General features: G+C 44.4%; 1 protein-coding gene, 2 long non-coding RNA genes and 2 other non-coding genes across 14 annotated transcripts in view; 3 read left to right on the top strand and 2 right to left on the bottom strand.

Moving 5' to 3' along the window:
* Window positions 1-450: 450 nt before the first annotated feature.
* On the bottom strand, window positions 451-6,636 carry LOC118542391 (uncharacterized). The gene is made up of 3 exons (XR_004920569.2): window positions 6,415-6,636; window positions 1,669-1,780; window positions 451-610 (listed from the first exon to the last, which is right to left on the bottom strand). It is a non-coding gene; the product is annotated as an uncharacterized LOC118542391 (long non-coding RNA).
* Window positions 6,637-7,215: 579 nt separating this feature from the next.
* RCC1 (regulator of chromosome condensation 1) overlaps window positions 7,216-21,429 on the top strand; it is a 30,917-nt gene continuing 16,703 nt past the window's right edge. For 4 of the 10 annotated variants that reach the window (XM_036102487.2, XM_036102448.2, XM_036102476.2 and 1 more), the window contains exons 1-3: window positions 7,219-7,363; window positions 8,116-8,424; window positions 19,740-19,871. Coding sequence is in view for 1 of the 10 variants with exons in the window: in XM_036102510.2 (XP_035958403.1) it covers window positions 20,933-20,999 (67 nt within the window). In the remaining 9 variants the exon portion in view is untranslated. Of the gene's footprint in view, window positions 7,364-8,090; window positions 8,425-9,497; window positions 9,978-19,739; window positions 19,872-20,905; window positions 21,000-21,429 lie in introns of those variants that run through there. The other 6 variants (XM_036102494.2, XM_036102456.2, XM_078073548.1 and 3 more) reach the window with 5 other exon arrangements.
* On the top strand, window positions 8,094-8,298 carry LOC118542433 (small nucleolar RNA SNORA73 family). The gene has a single exon (XR_004920588.1). It is a non-coding gene; the product is annotated as a small nucleolar RNA SNORA73 family (small nucleolar RNA).
* LOC144381955 (uncharacterized) lies at window positions 8,794-21,235 on the bottom strand. Its single transcript, XR_013448306.1, has 3 exons — window positions 20,559-21,235; window positions 12,496-12,587; window positions 8,794-9,392 (listed from the first exon to the last, which is right to left on the bottom strand). It is a non-coding gene; the product is annotated as an uncharacterized LOC144381955 (long non-coding RNA).
* LOC118542411 (small nucleolar RNA SNORA73 family) lies at window positions 9,218-9,422 on the top strand. Its single transcript, XR_004920577.1, has one exon. It is a non-coding gene; the product is annotated as a small nucleolar RNA SNORA73 family (small nucleolar RNA).

Below are 21,429 nucleotides of genomic sequence, written 5' to 3'. Positions count from 1 at the left end.
TTTTTAATGTTCTACCTTATTCCAAAAGATTTAAGCTAGCTTATAAATGATACCTAAAATACTGCCAGACTCCCTAAATGAGAAGTAGATGAGGGGGAAAAAAGTACTAAGAATATTAAGTGCAGCCAGAGGTACGGTCAGTCAAGTTTCTGTCTGTCTGTGCACACATATGGAAAAAGGGTGGGCTACAGAGAGAGGAAACCCAACTGTGACCACCCCATCCCACCCCACCCCCGTGGTGTATACCAGCTGGGGCGCCAGGTCCTTTATCCTATTTATCCCCCCCCTCGTCTGGGAGGTAAGGGGAAATACACTCCTGTTACTAGTGAAGAACCTGGGAGGTAAAGTCCCTTCCTAAAGGTCAAGGTAAGTTATGTAATCACGCCTTGCTTATATTCAAGGACAAGCAGTTGCATCCCAGTCAGTTATCCCTACAAGGATTTACCGCATATGAACCACATATAAGTAGACTTCAGGCTGATAGCATGGTAGGACAGTTCCTTCCTCATGTACTCCTCGGGCAAGCAGCCCAGTTTCAATCCAGGTGGCCTCACCAAATGACTCACTTTCCTCTTGTCACTTCAGAGAATGGCTTTGATGAGTACACCATCTTTACCAAGAGTGAAAAGAAACCATGAGTCAGAACTGCTCATTTCGGGCACCTGGGCGGCTGTTGGTCAAGCATCTGCCTTCGGCTCAGGTCAGGATCCCAGGGTCCTGGGATCGAGTCCCACATGGGGCTCCCAGCTCGGTGTGGAGTCTGCTTCTCCCTTGCCCCTCCCCCCATCTCATTCTCCCTCTCTTGTGCGCGCACACACGCAAATTTAAATTTTGGGACGCCTGGGTGGCTCAGTCCATTAAGCATCTGCCTTCAGCTCAGGTTATGATCCCAGAGTCCTGGGATGGAGCCCCACATCGGGCTCCCTGCTCCATGGGGAGCCTGCTTTCCTTCTCCCCCTGCTTGTGCTGCTCTCTCTCAAAAAAAATTAATAAATCTTTATTTTTTTTTTTTTAAGATTTTTTATTTATTTGACAGAAACACAGGGAGAAGGGGAACACAAGCAGGGGGAGTGAGAGTGGGAGAAGCAGACTTCCTGCTGAGCAGGGAGCCCGATGCGGGGCTCCATCCCAGGAGCCCCGGATCATGACCTGAGCCGAAGGCAGACGCCCAATGACTGAGCCACCCAGGCGCCCCAATAAATAAATCTTTAAAAAAATAAATAAAATTTTTTAAAAATCTTAAAAAAAAGAACTGCTGATGTCACTGGGTTCCACCTGCTCCCAGATTTTCCTTCTCCTTGCCCTCCAAAGACCAAATCCCACAGGGGCCAAAGCTCCAAAGAGGTCTCAAATTGCCATTGCTCTTTTGAGGCTAAGCATTGTCTACAGAAGGTGTACATTGCTCATTGTTGGCTGAAATGATGAATGAATTTAGCCTCCTTATGGATCTAGATTGGAGTACCCAGGAGATTGGAGACTGAGAAAAGGTAAGTACAGTGGATACTGAATGGGAGGGGATGGAATAGGAAGTACACCTATGAAAGTTGAGAATGTACAACAAAGAAAAGCCAAGCCCTGAAACCAAACACAGCCTAAACCACCGCTTCAAGGCTCTATTCAATTTCAGCTCTAGGAGGCATGAAGCATAAAGCAGGAACCACCAGCAACCTGGGCCACTTGCTCCATCTGTCTCTTGTGTTATAGCGTTCATTTCTTCCCCCAACAAAGCGTAGAGGTCATCTGACAGAGACAAACGTCCTCAATTTTCCTCCATCTGGTACTGAAGAGACACACACCATTTATTGATTCATTCATTTAATGTTTATCTCCTTCCTAACCACCACCCCCAGAAAAAAAACAATCTTCCGCTGACCTTTTTCTCTTAAACCTATTGCCCTACCTTCAGCTTCTCCTACACTCCGTGGACATAATCTATTCTAATGTTAACTTAAATTCCTGTACAGTCCAAGCAGTTGAGCTAAATGAGGGACAGGTGGAGAAAAATTATGTGGATGTAAACTGAATAGTCTTCTTGACATTGGCTTATGACCTCTGGTCTGTCCACACTGTTTTCCATTTCTAAAGCCAGATTCACTCACTTCATTAAAATCGAAACTAAATCCAAAATAAAATGGCTTTGCCTGAGGTCACCAGTGACTTCTCAGTTCACTGCCACATCCAAAGCCTGTTTTCAGCTCTTGATACATTTGACTATCCTGCAGCATTTGATGCTTTGGGCCATGTCCTAGTCCTCAAAACTTCTTCCTTGGCTTCTCAGACCCCACTGTCTCCCAATTCTCTGATCACGCTTTCTCTGCCCTGCTGACTTCTTCCCTGACCACCATTTAAATGCGTTTTCATGTCCTCTTGTCACTCTCCCTGCTCTCCCAAGATGACATCAGCTATCTACCACTCTTACTCTGACAACTTCTAAATCTTTATCTGCAACTTAGATTTCTTGCTGGAATCCAACCCTATATCCAGTTGCCCTTTGGACATCTAGACACCCAGATGTTCCCAAGGTAACTTCTCTGCACCTCCAATGTGGACCTTACTGTCTACCTTCACAGCCTACTTTCTCAATCATCAGAGTTAGAGAACCACCATATGTTCACTCTCATAAGCCTAAAACTTTGGTATTATCTGCAAGTTCCTCTCTTTGCAGGTCCAGGGGGACAATAAATTCTGTGCATTCTCTACCTCAGAAATGTCTCTCGATTCCTAGATCTTCTCTTGCCTTGTTTACCATCAAAGTTCAAAGCCAACATAATTTAAATGGGACTTTAAAACCTCTGATCTCTCCAATCTATCCTCCAAAATTGCCACTAGAGTTACCTTTCTAAAATGCAAAGATGGTCACAGCAATCCTCTACTTCAAAACTTATTGGTCCCTAGTTACCTGCAAGATAAAATTTAAAATCTTTGGCTTGGACTACAACATATTTTATAATTTAACATTTGCCTACTTTCTTGTCTCATGAAAAGCGCAGTTCCTTCTTCCTTCAATGTTCCTCATCAAGCTGACTTCTTCCCCTTCCCAGGAGACCATGGTCCTGCTAGCTCCTCAACCTGCAATGCTGTCATCATCCATACTCCACTCCTTTACTCCACCCCTCCAAGTTTGAGGTCAAATTTTAACTCCCAGGAAAATGCCTTCAGCCTTGAGCAGATTGTTCAGTTGCTCTGTCCTCTGTGTTCTCAGAATACAGCATTCATTGAGTGGTAATTTGCAGGCATGTCTATTTCTCCCAGTGTGGGATCTCACAGACAGCAAAGTGTTTCATGTCAAGAGTCAGCATTTGGCTGGCTCAGTTGGTAGAACCTGTGACTTTGGATCTTGGGGTTGTAAGTTCGAGCCCCATTGGATGTAGAGATTACTTAAAAATAAAGTCTTAAAAAATTAAGAGTTTCATGTCAGAGTTCCCAGTGTCTAGCACAATACCTAGCAAATAAATCATATCCACTAAGTAAATGTTGAATGAGTGATTGAATGGGAGTTGAATACTGGTAATATGGTCAGAGAAGTAGCAGAGTTATTTGTCTTCTTTCCTTTAAACTACTGGTTCTCAAACATTTTGGTTTTGTGATTCCAATTTTAAAAATTATTCAGAACCCAAAGAACTTTTATATCTATACATGACATCTATTGATACTTACTGTACTAAAATTAAAACTGGGAAAAATTTTAAATATATTTATAATTTATATAATTAATTATAATATCATAATGAAATAATACATTTCAAAATAGCCCCAATACATGTTAACATTAATAATATATTTTTATGAAAAATAACTATTTTCTTGGGGTGCCTGGGTGGCTCAGTCGGTTAAGCATCTGCCTTTGGCTCAGGTTATGATCCCAGGGCCCTGGGATCAAACCCCACATTGGGTTCCCTGCTCAATGGGGAGCCTGCTTCTCCCTCTCTCTGCTCTCCCCCTGCTTGTGCTCTCTTTCTCTCTGTCAAAAAATAAACTCTTTTTTTAAAAAATAACTATTTTCCAAAATAATTAGGGAGAAGAGTGGCATTGTTCTACATTTTTTTGCAAATCTCTTTAATGTCTGATTTAATAGATGACAGTTCAATTCTCAAACTGCTCCTGTATTCAATCTGTTGCTATATGTTGTTTTGATTTAAGTAAATGAAGAAAATCCAATCCCACACGGATACATATAGTTGGTAAAGATAACAGCCATTCTTTCAAGTTAAAGAGTATTTCATGAAAAAATGTGACTATTTCAGCTCATAACTCCAGACAGTTGTGTAAGTGCTTTTCCTGGAGAGAAATGCTGTACTTTTGCGTGCTGAAAAAGTACTTTATGTGCACTTCTCACTTTGTCACAAAAAATACTAAGAAGATGGATACTCAAAAGTTGAGAATTAGTGAAATTAATGACTTTTATTTCTTCATCAAGGGCATTCTTAGGGGAAGCTGACTCTATTTTTAATTTGCTATAGATATTCTCTTTTGTGGTAAAAAACACCTAACATAAAATGTGCCTTTGCGGGGGCAGGGTGGGGATGGAGGCGGCACCTGACTGGCTCAGTTGGAAGAGTTGGAAGAGCATGGGACTCTTGATCTCAGGATCCTGAGTTCAAGCCCCACATTGGGTGTAGGGATTAATAAAAAAATAAACTTTAAAAAAAACCATAAAATGTGCCCTTTCTTAGCCATGTTTAAGTATACAGTTCAGTAGTCACTATATGCACACAGCAGTATAACAGATTACTAGTACTTTTTCATCTCACTAAACTGAAACTCTGTACCTACTGAATAACAATATTCCCAGGGCATCTGGGTGGTTCAGTCCATTAGGCATCTGCCTTCGGCTTGGGTCATGATCTCAGGGTCCTGGGATCCAGCCCTGACTCGGGCTCCCTGCTCAGTGGGGAGCCTGCTTCTCTCTCTCTCCCTCTCCCTGTGTGTGTGCTCTCTCTCTGTCTCTAGTTCTCTCTCTCAAATAAATACATACATACATAAAATATTAAAAAAAAGAATAGCGGGGCGCCTGGGTGGCTCAGTTGGTTGAGCAACTGCCTTCGGCTCAGGTCATGGTCCTGGAGTCCCGGGATCGAGTCCCGCATCGGGCTCCCTGCTCGGCAGGGAGTCTGCTTCTCCCTCTGACCCTCCTCCCTCTCATGCTCTCTGTCTCTCATTCTCTATCAAATAAATAAATAAAATCTTTAAAAAAAAAAAAAAAAAAAAAAAAGAATAGCAATATTCCCCCTTTCCATATACCCCCCAGTCCCTGGCAACCATCTTTCTATTTTCTAAGAGTTTGAGAAACTGACTTTTTTTAACTGTAAATTTTTGATGATAAAGAAAAATGATACTGATACAGTTTGGTGACAGAGCTTCAAAACATACTAAGGCACCAGCAGGTTTTTAATTTTTTTTAATTTAAATTCAATTAATTAACATATACTATTGGTTTTAGAGGTAGAGTTCAGTGATTCATCAGTCTTATATAATACCCACTGCTCATTAAGGCACCAGCAGTTTTATCCACCATTTCACTTTACAGCATCAGTGCAGAGTCAACACAGTGAAAAAGGCAAAGAAAGTCTAGGTATTAGTATGAAATAGTCTTGACCTCTTGGATCCCCAAGATTCTCAGAGACCCCCAAGGTTTGACAACTTCGCTTTGAGAACCATTGCTCTGGGCATGTTCCACATCTTAAAATCTAGGTAATAATACCGCTGTCTTAGAATTGCTGTGCTACTAAATAACCTACATAAAGAATCCAGCACAGGACCACCTGGGTGGCTCAGTCAGTTAAGCATCTGCCTTCCGCTCAGGTCATGATCCCAGGGTCCTGGGATCGAGTCCCACATCAGACTGCTTGCTCAGAGCTTGCTCAGCGGGAAGCCTGCTTCTCCCTCTCCTCCCAGCTCCTGTGCTCTCTCTCTTGCTATCTCTGTTTCTAGCTCTGTCTCTCAAATAAATAAATAGAAATCTCAAAAAAAAAAAAGCACAAAATCTTTTTTTTTTTTTTTAAGATTTTATTTATTCATTTGACAGAGAGAGGCACAGCGAGAGAGGGAACACAAGCAAGGGGAGTGGGAGAGGGAGAAGCAGGCCTCCCGCGGAGCAGGGAGCCCGATGCGGGGCTCGATCCCAGGACCCTGGGATCACGACCTGAGCCCAAGACAGACGCTTAACGACTGAGCCACCCATGCGCCTCCAGCACAAAACCTTATAGGAGGAACACTATAAACGTTTCCACTCATTATAGCCCAGCTGTGATGGCTCCATGTTAATTTACCTAATCTCTATTCACTTTACACCATATTCAAAATTCTATCACATTCGCAACATTTCACATGTAATATGTATCTCCAGGATTCTTTACTTGCCTACTTCTTTATATTAGGTGAGTGTGTGTTAAAAATACTTAATGTCAAACTTACCTTTTTAACCATTTTCGGGTGTACAGTTCGGCAGTATTAAATTCATCCATTGTTGTGTATAGGAAGCTTTTAATTTTAGCCAATTCCTTATTTATTCATTTGGGCCCCTGGGTGGCTCAGTCGGTTAAGCGGCTGCCGGCTAGGGTCATGATCCGAGGATGCCAGGATAGAGCCCTGCATAGAGCTCCGGGCTTGTCGGGGAGTCGGCCTCTGCCCCTCCCCCTTCTCTCTCTCTCTCTCTCTCTCTCAAATACTTGAGAGAGAGTGAGAGCAAGCGAGAGAGAAGCCAACTCCCTGCTGAGCAAGGAGCCAGATGCTGGATCCATCCCAGGACTCTGGGATCATGACCTGAGCTCAAGGCAGCTACTTAACCGACTGAGCCACCCAGGCGCCCCAATAAAAAAGTCTTTTAAAAAAATTAGCCAATTCGTGTAGAAGCATTTCTGTCCTATTTACCTACTCATTTATCAAATGTTTATTTCACATGTGACAGGGCGGATTCAATCACTTCTGTGATTCTGCATTTTTCTAGATGGCTTTTTCAACTTTGCCTATAATTACTCCAAAATGTTGAGGGGTGAGGTTGGCGAGTTTCTTCGAGTGTACATCCTCCAGACTGGGTTAGCTGATTGCTGAGAAGTATATTGGCTACTCAGCACAGGACTGCATACTTCTAAACTCCGTTTCTGTAATTTACATTACCCAGCAAGGTTCCCGCGCGAAGGCTATATTGTCGCGAGAAGCCTCTGAGCCAGGTAGGGGTGGGGCTTAAGTTGCAATGGTTCCCAGAACCCTTAGCGAATTTCCGATTCCCTAACTGCGCAGGGCGATGCGCAGGCGCAATAAATACACCTTGACTTCCGCGCGCTTCAGAAGATATAAATAAGGATGCCCGGGGGCTTGCTCGGTCTTTTCGAGAACGATTGCGGCCCTGCGCGGAAGTCGGGTGGTGAGTATTTTTACCCGTTACCCGTTCGATTCGTTAGTTCTGGGTTTAGTACCCCGGGCCCGCCAAGCAGATTTCCTCGTAGGCTTCATCCTATCTAGGATTCCCTTCAGCGGTGTCTGTGCTAACTACACTTACTCAGGCAGCGGAGCTGGGCCGGACGTGGGCCGCGGAGGCCTCGCGAGCCGCGGGTCTCGCCTGTAACCTAAGGCGCTCGCGCCGAAACCTGCAGAGCTGCCACCTCACGCGCCGGACGCTAAATGCGCGGCCCACCCCCTCCTGTTGCCCATCGCCCGGCTTATTACCTTGTCTCCTAGGAGGCGGTGGAATTGCGTGCAGGTCATTTAATTTGACACCTATACGAGCTTAAGAATCGATTTCGAAACGAACGGTTCTTGATTCTGCCACTTGCTTTATGATGTAGGGCGAGCTCACGACTCCTGATGATCGGTTTATGGGTAGGAGCCGTAATTGCTGTGTCTGCGGCTCTGCATTTGCCATTTCTTTGGCAGTAGTGCCAATCGCCTGTTGGGGTTTGTAGATAATGTTCGGGGTACCTGGCTGAAAGTTAATTTAGGTAACTGACAGGAGACTGCTGATCGGTATTGAACGCGAATTTCGTTGGCACTTGGGATAGGGTCCACCCCAAAGTGGATATCCTGGGGAAGTCGCCATCAACTGATTGAAATTTATTTCTAGCTCAGTAGCTTGCAAATTAAGTAAATTACAGTGACCAACGTGGATACTCCCGGGAGGTCACTCTCCCCGGGCTCTGTCCAGGTGGCCTACGGGAGCATAGGGCTCTGCCCCGTGACGTACAGTCCCTTTCCACGACGTTGGAGATGAAGCCGGGCCTTGAGTCTGCGCCTGCATATTCCTACAGCTTCTCAGAGTCCTCTGGACGATGACTGAGGAGATAAACCATGCAGGAAACAGCTCCCTCTATCTGGATCTAGGTTGACTGGAAAGAAAAACCTTTTCTCAGCTGCTGTACTACTGGATTAAGCTCTTGCCTACCTTATTTTGCAGTGATCACGCAGGATTCCAAATAAATTTGACTTGAGGTAAGTAAACCAAAGAATTGTTTTTGGCTTGTATTTCCTGTTGACATTTAAATCATTCCAGCCCAGTTCCTTTTCATGAATGTGTTCCTGCCATTTAATACATCCAGATAGAAACTTTTTTTTTTTTTTAAAGATTTTTATTCATTTACTTGACAGAGAGCACAAGCAGGCAGAGTGGCAGGCAGAGGGAGAAGCAGGCCTCCCGCCGAGCAGGGAGCCTGACGCAGGGCTCGATCCCAGGACCCTGGGATCACGACCCGAGCCAAAGGCAGACACTCAACCAACTGAGCCACCCAGGCGCCCCCCAGATAGAAACTTTGCTGCATTTTTGTTGGCATGTTGACAGTTTCGTAAATATATGCTCATGTCTGGGAAGATAGCTTTTTTTATTCAGTAAAAGTTAATATTTTCACATCTTTCTCATGTGATAGGGTAGAAACTTGCTGCTAATGGAAAAATTGTTACAGTTTGGGTGAATTAACCAAAGTCAAGATTAGCAAAGCTTGTATGCGAATCCTATAAACAAAACAAATGTGCATACTCCCTCAAAGTCTGTGCATGGTAGCCAAGCATTTGGTGTCCAGTACAAACCCTTTCCATGATTCTGGAGATGAAGGTGGGTGTATGTACCTGAATATTCCTAGGGCAATGAGTAAGTAGAGAAACCATGAAACAGTAGTAACGACTGGGTTTTAAACAGGCTTTCCTCAAATTCACTTGTGTAGAATGGAATGGGGGAAAATGGAATCTCTTAAAAATGTTTTGAGGGTGATACTCTTTAATCATAGGCATTCCAACGTGGATACTCCCGGGAGGTCACTCTCCCCGGGCTCTGTCCAGGTGGCCTACGGGAGCATAGGGCTCTGCCCCGTGACGTACAGTCCCTTTCCACGACGTTGGAGATGAAGCCGGGCCTTGAGTCTGCGCCTGCATATTCCTACAGCTTCTCAGAGTCCTCTGGACGATGACTGAGGAGACAAACCATGCAGGAAACATCTAATGAAAACTAAAATTAAAATTTTTAGTGAGATCTTAAGTAGGAGTCTGATCCTCTTTCATTTGTTTTCATTTAGGAGAGAAGAGGAGCCTCACCAATCATTGGCAGTTAACACTTACCCGTTTGGGTCCTTTATTTGGCAGGGAGGGTTGGTAAAATGAATGATAAATGCTGTTTTTATAAGATAAGCCTGGAGGTTTGGAAACTTGGGCATATTTGACCTCTTTAAAACTGAATACTAAATTTGGGGAACAAGTTGAATGTTCCAAAGGACGGGCCCATTGAAATTTAGGGAATGCAGACAGCACTGAATATAGGCATGTCTTAACAATCTGGTCCTTTGACCCACAAAGCCCAAAGATTCCAGAATGCCTATGAGGAGAAAACTTAAGGAACCTAAGATGCTACTTGGCTTTTTCTACTGTTCTCAAATAAACTGGGTTTTCTAACTATATAACTGAATAGAAAACAGAAGCCTATCAGATCCTAAGTGTCTTATTAAAGATCCAGGTCTGTTTATAATGTATTTATGAATTAAAATAAAGATGACTGCGTATTTGTGTGGCTCCTTTTTTTGTGGAAATGTGACTGACAACCATATTCTGTGAATGGAAGTGCTTGTTAGGAAAACTACCTTTGCAGTTATGTTTGATTAGTTCTGCATTAAAGACTGAGCTTGTGTGTCTTGTGTCACTTGGCACTTGTTTACTCTTTTTTTTTTTTAAGATTTTATTTATTTGACAGGACAGCAAGAGAGGGAACACAAGCAGGGGGAGTGGGAGAGGGAGAAGCAGGCTTCCCGCCGAGCAGAGAGCCTGATGTGGGGCTCGATCCCAGGACCCTGGGATCATGACCTGAGCTGAAGGCAGATGCTTAACGACAGCTACGCAGGTGCCCTGGCACTTGTTTACTCCTATGTGGGAAAATGTGTGTTGATTCCTACCAGTTACCTAGTGTGCAGGTAAAAGCTGGTTGCATTCAAAGGTGGGTAGTGCTTAGGATACCTAATGAATTTAGGTGTGGTGTCTTGAAAGACGAACATAAAATTGACCACTGGACATGAGTGTTCGGAGATCTTGGTTACTAATTAGACCAAGCCTTCAGTTTCTCACAATATAGTACAGGTAAATTGACCTTAACAAGGTTGGGCATAAATGCTAAAATCACACCTCTGTTAAGCTAGTTAAGCCTCTACTGCCAGTGTTCCAAGTGGAACTTAAGCCTGAGAAGATTGTCATCCTGCCTATGAGTGATGTGAGGTTGAGTCACAATGGAAATCTTGCCAAGTTCATGTACTAGCTGCCAGCATAGGGCAGCTGAGACCCTGAAGGATGGGGACTAACAGGGAACCATCTAGAAGGTAGAGTCTAGATCCAGAGGGGCGAAATGAAACAAGGTGGGGAGGGGGCTTGTAACAGCCATGTGACCAATTAGAAGCCATCAGGGTCAAGTTAAGGGAAGTGGGTGATTTGAGTAATGAGTCTTCCCCAGACTCCTGGAACAGCGGGGCATACTGCTTCACCCATTTGAGGGCCAGAGGATAGAACTGAAGCTAGTTAAGCATTCATAGCCATGATTGTAGAAAAGAACCTGGGAGAGCTGCTTGGGCTTATTTTTAAGAGTGTGACTAGGTGATCTGTTAAAACAAGTACACTTGAACTTGTACTTACCTGTGCCGGGCACTGTCCTAAGCTTGGCATGTGTTCACGACTCTGAGGTAGGTATTAGTTTTAACAAATAGGCTGATTGTCCAAGCCAGCAGCTAAGTAGAGTCTCTGTACAAATGAACTCTAGAATTTCTGGGAGGGAACCTGGATGCGCAGGGCCAACCTTTTGTCTGGTGCTCATCTTTCCTATCCTTATTACATAAGCAGCCTATGGAGAGGAGGTGCTCAGATGTCTGAATAGTGTTTTTTTTCCCTACAACCAGGCAGGGAATTTAGTTTTTAGTACAAATGAGCAGGGTTAGGCTGGGTAACCTGCTGGGCAAGAAATACGTGCATTTTTTTCCTCCACGTCCAAAGTGTAGCTGAAGCAAAGCTGTCAGGTATTCTAGGCCCCACCTTTTCAGGCTTCTGCTTTCGACATACTTGTCTGTAGGCTTTTTCCAAACAGGCTCTTCTGGCCTTTTTCTGCATGTAGGCAGTCCTATCAGTCGTTGTGAAAGTTGGAGTCTTGGAGTCCAGACTTCCTGCATTTGAATCCAAATACCACAACTTGCTATCCATGTGACCTTGGACAAGCTACTTAACCTCCGCTTCAATTTTTTCATCCAAAGAACGGGGATGATAACAGTACCTACCTCTTGGGGTTTTAATGAGAAATGAGTTAATTGTAAAAAGCTTACAGTTTCATAAAAGCACAATGAGTTTGTTAAATATCACTTCTCAAGCAAACACCTGGGATGCAGTATCCAATAAATTTTGTTGAATGAGTAAAGTCTACCATCACTTAGCTATTACTAACCTAGGTTTTTATCTCAGAACCAACCCTATCTTTCCAGGAGAGATTAAGGGATTAGTAACTTCCCCAAGATCACCTAACTAGTAAGGAGCAGAAAACCAGGACTCAAACCTAACTCCAAAACTATATTATATATTATTAGCTTTGAGCAAGACAGTGGTGATGTATGTACATTATTTAATACTCCATGTACCTTGGTAAAGTAGGTACTCTTTGTGCCCATTTTGCAGATGAGGAAAACTGAAGTTGGAGGATATGAGGAACTTGCCCAAGTTACACAGCCAGTAAGTGGCAGAGCATGTCTGTGAGCAAGGCAACTGACCACAGAACCTGTTTTCAACCTATGTCATATGATGCCTCAAAAAATACTATTTCCACCTGGTTTATACCACTTTTTTGGTATTAAGCTAATGTAATAACCGCTATACCATAAAACCTCAGTTTCAGTTGTAATGAATTATAAACATAAGTGCCCAGTTTTACTTGACAGTGGAAAATGAAGTGGAAATGAGTAGTTTCCTGGGGACTTAGAGCCCTTCCCTGGCCATGCCTCCCTCTTTCACCCCTTTCTATCTTTGGGATGGATGGGACCCACATTTTAATGATAGTACCTGACATTTGATGAAGATTTGCCGTGTGCTAGGCATTCTTTAATCCTTAAAACAGTCTTAGGCAGTGCAAGGAATTTTATTAAATCCATGTTCTAGAAAAGGAAGACAAAATCAAAGTTACATCATTTGCCCAAGGCCACACAGAATAGAACTGAAAAGGTGTTTGTCTCTAGAGCCTGAACTCTGCACCACTGTCTTCACTTTCCCTTATAAGCACCAGCACCTTGAGCATTCCATCATGATAGCATTCTGATGTGATTATTTTTAAACTGATGTAATCTAACTTACTACTTGGATCCTCAAGGAATGGGACCATCTATGTAAGCTCAGTACCTACACTGTGCCTGGCACATGGCAAACACTGGTTGATGATTTTGTTTTTCTATGTTCTATTAATTTCTGCTTTTATCTTTATTTTCTTTTGACTAGATGTAGTTTACTCTTCTTTTCCTCATTTCTGTTTTTATTAGGATTTATTTGAGAGAGCGCACGAGTGGGGAGGGGGGAGAGGGAGAGAATCTGGAGCAGATTCCCTGCTGAGGATGGAGCAACACATGGGGCTCAATCTCACAATCCTGAGATCATGACCTGAGCTGAAATCAAGAGTTGGACCCTTAACCGACTGAGCCACCCCAGCACCCCTCTTTCCCTCACTTCTTAAGGTAGAAGTTGAGGTCATTGATTTAAGAACTTTCCTTTTCTTTTTTTAAATTTTTTTTTAATATATATATATATATATATATTTTAAAGATTTTATTTATTTATCAGAGAGAGAGAGACAGAGGCAGGCAGAGGGAGAAGCAGGCTCCTTGCTCAGCAAGGAGCCCGATGTGGGACTCAATCCCAGGACCCTGGGATCATGACCTGAGCCGAAGGCAGACGCTTAACCGACTGAGCCACTCAGGCGTCCTTTTCCTTTTTTTTTAATATAAGCATTTAGTGTTATATGTTGCTCCCAAATATTGCTTTAACAATATCCTAAACTTCTGGTATGTTGTGTTTTCGTTTTAATTCAGCTCAAAATACTTTTAAATTCCCTTTTGGTTTTTTTTATCTATGGGCTATTTAAAAGTGTATTCGTTTTTAAATACTTGGGAGTTTTCCAAAAATCTTGCTGTTATTGGTTTCTATTTTAATATCAATGTAGTCTAAGAATATGCTTTGTACGACTTGAATCCTTTTAAATTTACCAAGACTTGTTCTATGACCTAGAACATGGTCTATCTTGGTAAATGTTTCATGGGCACTTGAGAAGAGTATGTATTTTACTGTTATTTGAAGAAAGCAAGGTGGAATGTGAAGAAAGGTGAAGCATTGTATAAATGTCAATCAATCAGTAAAGTTGGTTGCAAGTGTTGTTCAAGTCTATATCCTTGCTGGTTTTCTGCCTACTTGTTCTATCAATTATCGAGAGTGGGTTATCAAAATCTCCAGCTATATTTGTGGATTTGTCTATTTCTTCAAGAAGTTCTATCAGGGGGTGCCTGGGTGGCTTAGTTGGTTAAGCATCTGCCTTCTGCTCAGGTCATGATCCCAGGATCCTGGGATGGAGCCCCACATCAGGCTCCCTGCTCAGCGGGGAGCTTGCTTCTCCCTCTGCCTCTGCCTGCCACTCACCCAGCTTGTGCTGTCTGTCAAATGAATAAATAAATAAATCTTAAAAAAAAAAAGTTCTATCAGTTTTTGCTTCATGTATTGTGAAACTCTTATTAGTCGCGTATATGTTCAGGATTGTGTATTTTGATTCATTGACTCCTTTATCATTTATGAAATTACATTTTTTCAATAATATTCTTTGCTCTGAAATCTACTTTGTTATTAATGTAGCTGATCCAGCTTTCTTTTGACTAGTGTTACCAGAGTATGTCTTTTCTATCCTTTTACTTTTAACCTATTTGTATATTTATATTTGAACTATACATCTTGTAGGCAGTGTATAATTGGGTCTTGCTTTTTTGATTTATTATGATAATCTCTACCCTTCACCTGGAGTGTTTAGACCCTATTTTTATATGATTAATGTGCTTAGGTCTGAGTCTTACCTTTTTTTTTTTTTTATTTGAGAGAGAGAAAAAACATGGGTATAGGGAGGGGCAGAGGGAGAAGCAGACTCCCTGCTGAGCAGGGCTTGATACCAGCACCCTGAGTTCATGACCTGAGCCGAAGGCAGACACTTAACCAACTGAGCTACCCAGCGCCCCAGAGTCTTATCATTTTGATACTTGTTTTCTATTTGTCTCATCTGTTCTTTGTTCCTTTTGTCTTCTTATTCTGCCTTTTAAAAAATGAGTATTGGGGGCACCTGGGTGGCTCAGTCAGTTGAGTGTCTGACTCTTGATTTCCACTCAGATCATGATCTTTGGGTGCTGAGATTGAACCCTGCATCGGGCTCCTCGCTCAGCAGGGAGTCTGCTTGGGATTCTCTCTCTCCCTTTCCCTTTGCCCCTCCCCCTATGCTTGCACACACACTCTTTCAAATAAATAAATAAATCGTTAAAAAGAAATGAGTATTGGGCGCCTGGGTGGTTCAGCTGGTTAAGTGTCCAACTCTTTTTTTTTTTTTTTAAGATTTATTTATTTGACAGAGAGACAGCGAGAGAGGGAACACAAGCAGGGGGAGTGGGAGAGGGAGAAGCAGGCTTCCCGCCAAGCAGGGAGCCCGATGCGGGGCTCGATCCCAGGACCCTGGGATCATGACCTGAGCCAAAGGCAGATGCTTAACGTTAAGTGTCCAACTCTTGATTTCAGCTCAGGTCATGATCTCAGGGTTGCGAGATCGAACCTGCATCGAGCCCCGTGTTGGGTGTGAGGCCTGCTTAAGATTTTCTCTCTCCCTCTCCCACTGCCCCTCTGCTCTCCCTCTCTCTAAAAAAAAAAAAAAAAAAGGTATTTTTTTTTTCTGATTCTATATTACCTTCTTTGTTGGCTTACTAGCTATAACTTTATTTTGTTATTTTTGTGGTTGCTTTAGGGTTTATAATATACATCTTCAACTTACCAGAGTCCACATTAATTGATATTATATCACATCACTTAGGACAGTATGAGAACCATACGTTTGTCACCCCACAGTCTTACTGTTGTCTTGTGTACCACTTTTATATATATTATAAAACCCACAATACATTATTTTTTTGTTTAAACAGGCAATTATCCTTTTTTAAAAATTTTGTATTGTTATGTTAATCACCATCATTAGTTTTAGATATAGTGTTCCATTATTCATTGTTTGTGCATAACACCCAGTGCTCCATGCAGAACGTGCCCTCTTTAATACCCATCACCAGGCTAACCCATCCTCGCACCCCCCTCCCCTCTAGAACCCTCAGTTTGTTTCTCAGAGTCCATCATCTCTCATGGTTCGTCTGGCAATTATCTTTTTTAAAGTTTTAAGAAAGAGGGGCACCTGGGTGGCTCAGTCGTTACGCGTCTGCCTTCGGCTCAGGTCATGATCCCAGAGTCCCGGGATCGAGCCCCGCATTGGGCTCCCTGCTCCGTGGGGAGCCTGCTTCTCCCTCTCCCACTCCCTCTGCTTGTGTTCCCTCTCTCGCTGTGTCTCTCTCTGTCAAATAAATAATTTTTTTTTTAAAAATAAAGTTTTAAGAAAGAAAACAATCTTTCAAAAATGAAGGTGAGGGGCACCTGGGTGGCTCAGTCGTTAAGTGTCTGCCTTCGGCTCAAGTCATGATCCCAGGTCCTGGGATCGAGCCCCGCGTCGGGCTCCCTGCTCAGCGGGGATCCTGCTTCTCCGTCTCGCTCTGCCACTCCCATATGCTTGTTCTCTCTCTCAATAAAATCTTTAAAAAAAAAAAAAAAAAAGAAGGTGAAATAAGGTATTTTCTAATGCTCTTCATGCCTCTCTTATAGATCCAGATTCTTGTCTGGTATCACGTTCCTTCTGCCGGTCTTTCTTTAACATCTTTTTTTTTTTTTTTTTTTTTAAAGATTTTATTTATTTATTTGAGAGAGAGAATGAGACAGAGAGAGAGCATGAGATGGGGGAGGGTCAGAGGGAGAAGCAGACTCCCTGCCGAGCAGGGAGCCCGATGTGGGACTCGATCCAGGGACTCCAGGATCATGACCTGAGCCGAAGGCAGTCGCTTAACCAACTGAGCCACCCAGGCGCCCCTCTTTAACATCTCTTTTACAGTGGTTCTACTGGTGATGAATTCTTTCAGCTTTTCTATGTCTGAAAATAACTTTTCTTTTTTTAAGATTTTATTTATTTATCTGACAGAGAGAGACACAGTGAGAGAGGGAACACAAGCAGGTGGAGCAGGAGAGGGAGAAGCAGGCTTCCCGTGGAGCAGGGAGCCAGATGTGGGGCTCGATCCCAGGACCCTGGGACCATGACCTGAGCCGAAGGCAGACGCTTAACGACTGAGCCACCCAAATGCCCCTGAAAATAACTTATTTTCACCTTTAGTTTTGAGAGATGTTTTTGCTGGATATACCTTCTTAGATATAATTTTGCTAGAGTACTTTAGAGATGTTGCTCCATGTCATGTTGTTTGCATTGTATCCTTGTCTTTGTTCCTCTGTACCTAACATGTTGCATTGTATCCTTGTCTCGTTTCTCTGTATATAACATGTCTTTTTTCTGACTGCTTTTAAGATTTTCTGTCATTGGTTTTAAGCAATTTGATTTTGATGTATCTTGTTTTTTGTACTTGGAGTTACTTGAGCTTCTTGGATTTTGTGTTGGTCAATGTTCTCCAGAGAAACAGAACCAACAGAAGGTATGTGTGTAGATAGATAGAGATTTATTTTAAAGAATTGGCACACATAGTTGTGGGGGCTGGCAAGTCGGAAATCTGTAGGGCACTTTGGCAGGCTAGAAATTCCAGCAAGAGTTGGTGTTGCAGTCTTGAGCCTACATGCAGTCTTGGCAGAATTCCTTCCCTTCAGGCCTTCAACTGATTGGATGAAGCCCACTCACATTACAGAAGGTAATCTGCTTCCTTAAAGTCTACTGATTTAAAGGTTATCATATCCAAAAAATACCATCACAGCAACATCTAGACTGGCATGGGCGCCTGGGTGGCTCAGTTGGTTAAGCAACTGCCTTCGGCTCAGGTCATGATCCTGGAGTCCCGGGATCGAGTCCCGCATCGGGCTCCCTGCTCGGCAGGGAGTCTGCTTCTCCCTCTGACCCTCCTCCCTCTCATGCTCTCTGTCTCTCATTCTCTCTCTCAAATAAATAAATAAAATCTTTAAAAAAAAAAAAAAAAAAAAAAAAAAAAACATCTAGACTGGCATTTGACCAAACAGCTGGCCACCATAGCCTAGCCAAGTAGACATATAAAATTAGCTATCACAGATCTGTAGGTTTGTAGTTTGCACATTTTTAAGCTGTTATTTCTTCATATGTTCTCTGTCCCCAGCTCCTCCTTGCTTCCCTGTATATTTGGCCACTTAAAGTTATTCCATAGCTCACTGATGCTATTTCCAATTTTTTATTTTTATTTTTATTTTTTAAAGATTTTATTAATTTATTTGACAGAGACACAGCGAGAGAGGGAACACAAGCAGGGGGAGTGGAGAGGGAGAAGCAGGCTTCCCACTGAGCAGGGAGCCTGATGCAGGGCTCGATCCCAGGACCCTGGGATCATGACCTGAGCCGAAGGCAGATGCTTAACAACTGAGCCATCCAGGCACCCCTATTTTCAATTTTTTAAAATTCTTTTTTCTCTGTGTTTCATTTTGGATAGTTTCTATTGCTATGCCCTCAAGGTTACTAATCATTTCTTTTGCAATATCTAATCTATTGTTAATAGCATCCAGTGTATTTGCAATCTTAGATACTGTCATGAAATTCACTTTGGGGGGTGCCTGGGTGGCTCAGTCGGTTGAGTGTCTGCATTTGGCTCAGGTCATGATCTCAGGATCCTGGGATCAAGCCCCACATCTGGCTCCCTGCTCAGCGGGGAGTCTGCTTCTTCCTCTGCCTCTCCGCCTGCTCATGCTCATTCTCTCTTTCTCAAATAAATAAAATATAAAACAGAAATTCACTTTGGGTCTTTTTATATCTTCCATGTCTCTACTTAACTTTTATGCATATGGAATAAAGTTACAATAACTTTCTTTTTTTAAGATTTTATTTATTTGAGAGAGAGAGAGACAGGGATAGAGAGAGAGCATAAGTGGGGAGGAGAGGGAGAAGCAGGCTCCCTGCTCAGCGGGGCTCAATCCCAGGACCCCAGGATCATGACCCGAGCCGAAGGCAGACACTTAACCAACTGAGCCACCCAGGCGCCCCTACAGTAACTTTCAATATCTTTCACTTCTGTCATTTGAACCAGTTCTGGGCTGGGTTCAATTGATTGTCCTTATGGTTTGTGTTCAATAAATAAAACAATGATAGAATGTGAAAAAATTAAAATTAGTATTTGGGTTCAGAATAGGAAAAGATAAAGTGGAGCCAAGGAAGGCTTCACAGAGATGGGGACTGAATTGAGCCTTAAGATATGTCAAGAGCTCAGCAAGGCAGGAAGAAAGGCTCTTGTTGGGGAAAACAGCCTAGATAAAGGTGAGAAGGTAGAATGAACGTGGGCACCTTCAGAGTACAGTGCAGAGGGGAAGGGGAGAATGGGAGATCAACGACCTGGGGCGTTAGCCACCTGGTGTTCCAAGCGCAGCAGTGAAGAGATTTTGGAGTCTTGAAAGATTTTGAAGCAGGGCAAGTTCTCAGAGCCATGATTTAGGGAGACTAACATGGGGACCTAGGTGGAACAAAATGGAGGGGAAGGGATGAGGGGCAGGAGCAGAAGCCAAGAGGGTGGTGCCTTAGACCAGAGGGGCAGAAACAGAAACATGAAGAGGGGAGAGAAGGAAGAATCAGAAGTTAAGGATTAAATCTTTACTTCTCCGAGAACCTTAATCTTGGCTATAAGGATGAAGTTGGGAGGGGAGTCTAGATCCATACAAAACATGTTTTATTTTAGGTATTGGGTCTTCTGGGAAGAGCTATAGGGCTGAAACTTAGGGTGGAAGTCAAACCAGACCAAATGGACTGTCCTCTCAGTTGAAAGAACAAGAGTGCTGGTCCTCTTCTACTGCTTGTGTGCTGACCCCAGAGAACTGGCCTCAGCTCTTGGAACCTCATTTTTCTCATTTGCCAACGATCATGAGGTTGTGTAAGGAACAAATGAGCTCATGGACATGGGTGGATGTGTTTCTGTAGTTAACAAAGTAAAGGGTTTTACAAAATAGGTGATAATAATCATTCTTGTAATTACATTAAGCCATGTGAATGAGTAAGATCTTGGAAGAAGACAGCAGAGAGATCAAAGATCCAGGGTTAAAACTTGGAGAAATTTCACAGAATATCATCCAAAAGAGGAGTCCATGATGGAGGCAGAGGTAAACTTGGAGAGGTAAGAGACCCTGAAGATGGGGAGTACTTTGGGGTGGGCTCCACATCGTAGGAGAAATTCGGTTGGTAGATACTCATCAAAAGTGTCCATCTAGGGTTCAGGTATGATTGAATGACTTTCAGAGTCAGAATCAACATGAAATGGAGAAAATGCCCTTCTGCAGAGGTCCCTGCTCTGATCTCAGAAATCCCCCAACACAATCAAGTCACCTCAGGGAACACCTGAAATCCTGAACTGTTTGTATCCATCCTGAAGAAGGAGTGTGTTAACAAGAGAGCACAGTCAACTTGATGCTTTTTTTCCCATCTCCAGCACCTAACCCCAGTCCACAACCTCATCTTCTTTCTTAGCTGGTCTCCATTGCTTCTCTTGCCCACCCCCCTTAGTTTCCCCTCCCACCAACTCCATTCTCCATTTTGCTCTAAAATAAGACCCTGCTCATGTCACTCCCTTGCTCAGATCCCTTCCCTAACTCCCCACTGCCTCGGGATAGAGGCTGTACTCCTTAGACACACGAGGCCCTGCATCATGATCTGACTCTCCCTCTCGAGCGTTCTCCACTCACTCCTACGGGCACCCTCTGCTCAAATCACACCTTGGCAGTTTTCCGCAACAACCCTAGGTTCTCATCGCTCTCTGTCATCGCAAAGGATGCATCTCCTAGATGCCCTGCCCTCTTAGACTTACCTTGGAAAGCCTTTCCCAAGCCCCAGGCTCAGCCAGATGCCCCTGCGTGGTTGTTGATGGTCTGATTTCTCATCTTTCTCTGACGGGGACCCCTTTGAGAGCAGGGAAGATCATTATCTCTACAGTCTCTGCCCCACCAGATCTTCCCAAAACAACCCTGGTTTCAAGTAGTCTCTGGTTGTCAGTCCACTGGTCCGGATTTGGAGCCTCCCAAATACATACCCACAGTACCCGGGCCAGGGGCGGAGAGAACCCGGTCTAGAGCGCTCTAGCCCGAGCGCGCCACTTGCACTTCCCGGGGCGGCCGCCAGGGGCCGCCGGGCTCTTTGTTTTCCTTTCTGGCCCGGGGTCGGGGCCGGAGGCCTGCAGAGCGCATGCTCTGGGGCAGTTCGCGGCCGGGCCGGCGAGCAGAGGAGTTGCTTGTGGCGGACCTGCAGCGAGGTAGGTCGCGCCCGTCACGGGCGGAGGGTCGGGGCGGAGGGTCGGGGCGGAGGGCGGCGCGCGGGGCGGCCACAGCCGGAGCCCTGGCGGGCCGGGGTCGTTGCCCGCGCGCTCGTGTCGGCGGCGCCGGCCCCACGTGAAGCCGGGCGGCAGGAAGGCGCGGGTGCGGGCGCGCGGGTCCCCGGCCCCGCGGGGCGCCCCGGCGCCGGCCTGGCCCCGCCTGGCTCGAGCGAGGGCCGCGCGGCCCCACTGCCGCCGCGCCTCTGTCGTCCGGCCCGCGGCGCCCGCGCGGGCGGGAGATTCAAACGGCCCGAGCGCGGCCGGCCGTGTGCGCGCGGCCGCGGTGACCCCGCCGGGCGCAGAGCCGCGCGCCTCGCGGTCCGGGACCGGCCGCCCCGGCCGGGGCTGCGCTTCCGGAGCGGGGAAAGTG

This window comes from Halichoerus grypus, chromosome 5, assembly GCF_964656455.1.
Source record: "Halichoerus grypus chromosome 5, mHalGry1.hap1.1, whole genome shotgun sequence".
Lineage (NCBI taxonomy): Eukaryota > Metazoa > Chordata > Mammalia > Carnivora > Phocidae > Halichoerus > Halichoerus grypus.
The sequence above is the reverse complement of the archived record's forward strand: the minus strand, read 5'-3'. Positions and strand labels throughout refer to the sequence as shown.